The following is a 6398-nucleotide window of genomic DNA, read 5'->3' as shown; positions in this document are numbered from 1 at the left end:
ATAAAATAATAGTCAGTGCAAAGTAGCCTGCAAATTCTTTGGTGGGGGGCGGTGAGGGACCTGGATAAAGGCTGGGGGGGCGCTGGCCCAAAAAAGAACAACACTGGTCTAGCACATATTTTGGAAATAACTGTGGTAATTTTTTTGGGGAAAAATAAAAAAAATCTTGGAAGTGTGACGTAATGGCATTCTGACAAAAAAGACATATTTATTGCATGTTTCATGATGACTGTGTGATGTTTTTGTGATGTAAAACACGTTGAAGTGCCTTGTTGCTGATGAACTTGACTTCAAAAAGTTTGGATTATTTTATTTAAACTCGGCAGAGTTAAGGCTCTAACCTGTAGAGGAGTTCAAAGTTCAAGCTGCACATTAATGACCGACACCTCCTCTCAACACTAATCTGCGGACCGCAAACAGAACAGTAGATCTTCACATTCACGTTTTCCGTGTTTATTTTTAGTTACCGCATTTCATCCAGCGTCGCTGTAATCACGGGCTTGCATTGCACGTTTGTGTTTCTGCACAACTCGAACCACTTTCTCCTATAGTGTCCCGAGTAAAACCGTGACAGCTGACATTCAAACCTGTTTTTAAGCTGTTTTTAACCATTCTTCAGATCAGCTGGCAGCTCCACTGTCCAGCCTTCCTCTCCGAAACACGCAAACACACAATAAAACCTTGGCCAACTCAGCGGCACGCTCGCTGCTGCCGGCTGTTTGTTGTGCGTTCAAAAGGATGGCTACTTGGGAGGCCTGTGATGTTTCACGGAGAAGGATGTGCACAGCTGTGACCGTCTGCTTGTGTTTGTACTCGGAGAACCTCTGAACCCTTCGCCTGCTGCTCGGGCCAGGATTGGACGAGCCGCTCAGTCGCAGTTCTGTTTGAGTCGTGAGGCTCGTGTCAGCGTTGCATGATGACTGGGTGGCTTTTTGTTGACATGATCAACAAGACCAACATGAGCGCCCGAGTTACTGATTACATGTGATTTTATAATTTGGAGATAAGAGTTGGGCTTTAAACACTGATTCCTGCCAGTTAGGACAAGCCATCAAGCTGGGATCCTTCATACTGGGACGTCACTCCTTCAGGTAAATACTCCCAACAGTTTATTTTTTAATTTTTCATCTTTTTTTCCCCTCTATCTCTTCATTGGGATGTGAAGCTCAGTCTAGGTTTAGCTGCAACGATAGTCAAAAACATAAAGGTTTCAAAAGAAATTGTTAAGACAATGTCAGTGACATTGGGTGAAAGAAAAGTTCAACTTATTAAGGTGTTTTTGTCCTTAAAAAAAAAAAAGTTTCAACATTTTCTTTAATGCCTACAGAGTGAGAGAATAAAATTGTTTTATGTCTGTTAAACAAAATAATCAAATTAGCAAAAGCTTGCTTTCAGTTAACATTTTGTACTTCTAACTTTGCAGGGCTGTTGGGATTGTTTTGTTCCTCCTTTTCTCTCTCAAGTTGAACAGGAAACAGCATCATGAGCGTGGAGTCCAAAAAAACACGCGAGGCCTGTTGCTCCAAGCTCAAGGTCAGTGGAGTTCTACCTTTTGCCTGTATTACCACATGTCGGACTTTAGAGTTGCGAAAAGGTCAAGACTTCACCAAATCCAAGGCCTATGAAAGAATACTTGACCTGCAATTTAGTAATGCATTATATTTATCCTAGTGCAACTTATAAAATGCATGTTTTTGTAAGAAACAAAGGGCTGATTTTTAAGATTTGTACTGTACTACAGTGGTGATTTTCATTTGTACCAAAGAGTAATTAGTATTTATCAAAATGTTATTAGAGTGCATGACATGTGCTAATTTGTGTGTACACAGTATATTGCAACGGAAGTAATAATAGTCTGGCCTAAAATGTTGGACATTATTTTCCAAAGGAAAACGATTTGATTTCCTTTTGGAAAACCAATTTGCTGTGGTTGCCGGTAAAAGCTTACCCAACCTTCACCGGCATGTTAAAAGTTAAATAATCATCTCAAATTTTTCTGTAAATCTTCATAAATTATTCTTGGTGCCAGGACTAAAGCAAATTGAGGCCATGGTCTGAGCTAATAAAAAAAAAAAAAAAAAAAAACCGAGATAGTTTTGTAAACAAATCATAAATCTCCTCCTCTTACATCATCAAATTGCCTTAGGCTGAATCAGCACATTTGGTTTGGGGTTAAGTGAAAACAAGCAGGAATTTTTCTGTATATTACAGAGTGATCTAGCATGAAATCCTTTTCTTACACTACAGGTGTTACAAACTTCGTGTTTTCAAGTAATGTACACTCACCACCTTCAGTCACATAAAGAAAAGGCTTTGTACTGCTTTCTATTGGTACTGAAGAGTTGCTGGAGTTCTTTGAAGATGTGTCAGATTTATTGAGATTTGTCCTTCTATATTCAATCAATCGATCCAAGTCTATTTGTATAGCACATTTCAGTCAGAAGGCAGTTAAAGGTGGTTTACATCATGGAAGTGCCGTTGTTGCACATCAAAATGTTGATTGGCATTTCATCTATAATATTTCAAATGGAACTCTAAACAGGTGGGATTTTAATCTGGAGTTAAAGACACTCGGTGCATTTTGGATTTTAGACGTGAACTAATTGTTGTGCGTCGTCTGAGATTGTCCAGTGTGTTTAAAGGCAACATAGCTTAGCAACTTTTTATATTATTTTGCAGCTGTTCCTTGTCTCTTTGGCATTTGTGTACTTTGCCAAAGCTTTTGGTGGCTCCTACATGAAGAGCTCCATCACCCAGATCGAGAGACGCTTCGACATCCCCAGCTCTCTGATTGGGGTCATAGATGGCAGCTTTGAAATGGGTTTGTGAAGTTAAGATGTTCTGGATTCTAAAATACTGGAGCTACTCCTTTAATTAATGGTTTTCTGCATTTATTTTTCTTCACAGGAAACTTGCTGGTAATCGCCTTTGTGAGCTACTTTGGTGCAAAGCTCCATCGTCCCAGGCTGATTGGTATCGGCTGCTTGGTCATGGCCACCGGATCCTTCATTGTTGCACTGCCGCACTTCCTACAGGGCCTGTTAGTATAAAACTCATTTACTCTGCTTACATCTTTTCAAAGATAATCTGTATGTTTCACAAATAGCTTGTCAAAGAATAGAATTATATTTTAAAGTAATAAAGCACTTTTATAAGTACAATCAGTGATATAAGTTGCTTACAGACACGTTGCACCGTGACGTCACAATTTTAAAAATATAGCAAGGCAGAAGAAAGTAGCTCAGTTATGCTAGCTTGAGTTTGACAATCTTAACATTTAGACGTGCTGTGGAATTCAGTGTGTTTCAGTTTATTTTAAAAAAAAAAAGGCGACTCACATACCATCTCTCTGACAACTCATCAGCAGAGCAAGTGTTTAAATTAGCTAATCGACTTAAATATTACAACAAAAAAGAAAAGGAGTATTCATATATTTTCAAATCTTGTACAGAATACCTGACATTATTGTTATTTTTTCTAGGTATAAATATGAGACCAGTATGTCCCACAACACTCAGGTCAACAGCACTGAAAACATCCTGCCATGTTTGTCTAACCACAGCCTGAATGAGAAGAATGAAATCCCCGATGTAGAAGCCATGAAAGGTAGATGGTAGTTTGTTTTGAAATTCACCTCCATGCACTTTAGCGTTGATCCTAAATCTGCCAGAAAGAGTTTAATCGCCAGTCGTCTACTCCCCAGCTTGTGAAAAGGCAGTCGGCTCTTCCATGTGGATCTACGTTTTCCTGGGAAACATGCTGCGTGGAATTGGAGAGACTCCGATCATGCCTTTGGGAATATCCTATCTGGATGACTTTTCCAAACACGAGAACACTCCTTTCTATTTGGGTTTGTTGTTGTTATTAGTTACAGGATGCCTTGGCTTAGCACTTTGCATAGGATCGGTATATGTTTTAGTACATCTAGTCAACGCTCAGCTTCTTATCAGCCATCTTTATTTTTGATCACTTTATGTAAGAATTTCTATTTGAATGTCATCTGTGCTTAAGCATAGGAGGTAATCCATAACACCCTCTCCCCTTTTCTCTTCTTCTGTGCTAGCCTGTATTCATACAACAGGAATATTAGGTCCTATGTTCGGGTTCATGCTGGGGTCCTTCCTTGCCAAGACCTACGTGGACATTGGATTTGTCGATTTAGGTATGAGACATCTGGTAAATCATTATTTAGTACCAAAATGTTTCAGTGGAGAACAACTAATTCATATCCTGTTAATACGATGTTTTTAATGGCAACCATTTTGGTTTTCAAGACTAGAGTTTTAAAGAAACCTACAACTTCCCAAGAAAGAATTTACATCCATAGGATTGCTCCATTTATTCAGATTTTGTCTGGGAATTTGGAAATTCATTAGACAAAAAGGAACACAACATAAAAAAAAGACTTTATAACCCCAAAAATCATCCTTCTCCCTTTTCCCTAGACAGCATCACCATCAACTACAAGGACTCTCGCTGGGTGGGAGCCTGGTGGCTGGGCTTCATCTTGACTGGCACAGTGATTCTGCTGTCGAGCATCCCCTTCTTTTTCCTGCCCAAGTCTTTGCCGAAAGAGGGGGAGGAGGAAGAAGATGGCAAAAAAAGTANTCATCCTGGTAATGGAACACTGGACCAGCTCTACATCCTCAGCAGGGAAGTCGGGCTCGTTTCCAGTGAGAGTTGGACTGAAGCGGCCAGGATGAGGATCAGTGCCTCCAAATCTGAGGCCATGGTCTTGAGCCGGACCATGGCCTTGTTCACAAATAAGGGAAGAAGGAAGCGGGAGATTGACTGGCGGATTGGCGCAGCGTCTGCAGTGAAGCGAGCGCTGTACCAGTCCGTTGTGGTGAAGAGAGTCTGGTGGCAGTGAAGACAGAGCTGAGTCAACAAGCGAAGCTCTCAATTTACCAGTCGAGAGTTCAGAGGGGCCGGCACAGGGCTTGAAAGAGTCACAAGGAAGCGGGGACTCGGGAGGAGCATGAGGAGGCAAGGACTCTGGAGGAGCACGAGGAGGCGAGGACTCGGAAAGAGCACGAGGAGGCGAGGACTCGGGAGGAGCACGAGGAGGCGAGGACCCAGGAGGAGCACGAGGAGGCGAGGACTCGGGAAGAGCACGAGGAGGCGAGGACACGGGAGGAGCACGAGGAGGCGAGGACCCGGGAGGAGCACGAGGAGGCGAGGACTCGGGAGGAGCACGAGGAGGCGAGGACACGGGTGGAGCACGAGGAGGCGAGGACCCGGGAGGAGCACGAGGAGGCGAGGACCCGGGAGGAGCACGAGGAGGTGAGGACTCGGGAGGAGAACGAGGAGGTGAGGACTCGGGAGGAGAACGAGGAGGTGAGGACTCGGAGGAGCATGAGGAGGAGCTGAGGAGCCCCTGGGAGGAGCTGAGGAGCCACTGGGAGGATCCGAGGAGCCACTGGGAGGAGCTGAGGATCCACTGGGAGGAGCCGAGGAGCCACTGGGAGGAGCTGAGGAGCCACTGGGAGGAGCTGAGGAGCCACTGGGAGGAACTTAATGTCTATCTACATAGAAATAAAAATGAAAAATCTGAGGGAAGCAAATTTTTTCAATTTCTTTTGTGTTACAAATCTAGTAGCTACAAACTACTTACAGTTAAAGTATTTTTGACTGAAAAAATAAAAAAATTAGCTTGTCATCTTTATAAAGAGACCAATCTTTTGCATGTACTCCAAAATTATTCAAGAACAGCAGCTTATTTAATTTGGGTATATCTTTTCAGGTGTTTTTGGTACTGACACTTAAGGGGTTAAATGATAGTAAATTCATTCGTTAATGTGACCTCGTCAAATTTCAATGTTCAAGTTTGAAAAATGATGTTCACAGATGGTTTTCATCCAATCTGACTGAGGTTGTTTAGCTAAGTTGCTGAGGAAAAATTGAACAGCTGCTTGAAGACAGTATTTTAAACAATTATAGACTGCTTTCAATAGGGAAAACCATATAAATTCAGCAGAGAGGGGAAAAAACCTGTGTAACCATCTGGAGCCATCTTGTGGCAAAGCTGTAGATTGCAACCAACTTTCCTTAATCTCCAAGTGTTGAACAGGAAAAAAACACTAAACTAACTAAACTAAAAATTAAACTGTTTACCTGTTTCCTTTGGTTGTTCCTGGGTCATTCTTTTTTTGCGGCAAGATTCCATGTCCCCGTGTTTTGCTTACAATTATTTTTGGTAAAATGTCCCAAATATTTAAATATTTACAACAAAGTATTTTAATTATAAATTGAGATGTTTGCCATTATTCAAATATAAATAAAATCACCTTTAAATATTATATTGTTTTTACACACCTTTTTGTTGACCAACATGTTTAATTTTATTGTGTCCACAGTGCAGAGTAATATACTTCCTCACACTTTTAAACTATTAAATA

General features: G+C 41.5%; 1 protein-coding gene across 1 annotated transcript in view; it reads left to right on the top strand.

Moving 5' to 3' along the window:
* Positions 1-905: 905 nt before the first annotated feature.
* The window catches only part of LOC103459540 (solute carrier organic anion transporter family member 1C1-like), an 18013-nt gene continuing 12520 nt past the window's right edge, over positions 906-6398 (top strand). The window contains exons 1-8 of the mRNA XM_008401185.2: positions 906-1091; positions 1424-1533; positions 2680-2821; positions 2908-3040; positions 3482-3606; positions 3704-3850; positions 4064-4162; positions 4446-4576. Coding sequence (XP_008399407.1) covers positions 1483-1533; positions 2680-2821; positions 2908-3040; positions 3482-3606; positions 3704-3850; positions 4064-4162; positions 4446-4576 — 828 coding nt within the window. The 5' untranslated portion in view covers positions 906-1091; positions 1424-1482. The remainder of the gene's footprint in view (positions 1092-1423; positions 1534-2679; positions 2822-2907; positions 3041-3481; positions 3607-3703; positions 3851-4063; positions 4163-4445; positions 4577-6398) is intronic.

This window comes from Poecilia reticulata, linkage group LG23 (assembly GCF_000633615.1).
Source record: "Poecilia reticulata strain Guanapo linkage group LG23, Guppy_female_1.0+MT, whole genome shotgun sequence".
Classification (NCBI taxonomy): Eukaryota; Metazoa; Chordata; class Actinopteri; order Cyprinodontiformes; family Poeciliidae; genus Poecilia; species Poecilia reticulata.
Note: the sequence above shows the minus strand (reverse complement) of the source record. Positions and strands in the feature narration are given on the sequence as shown.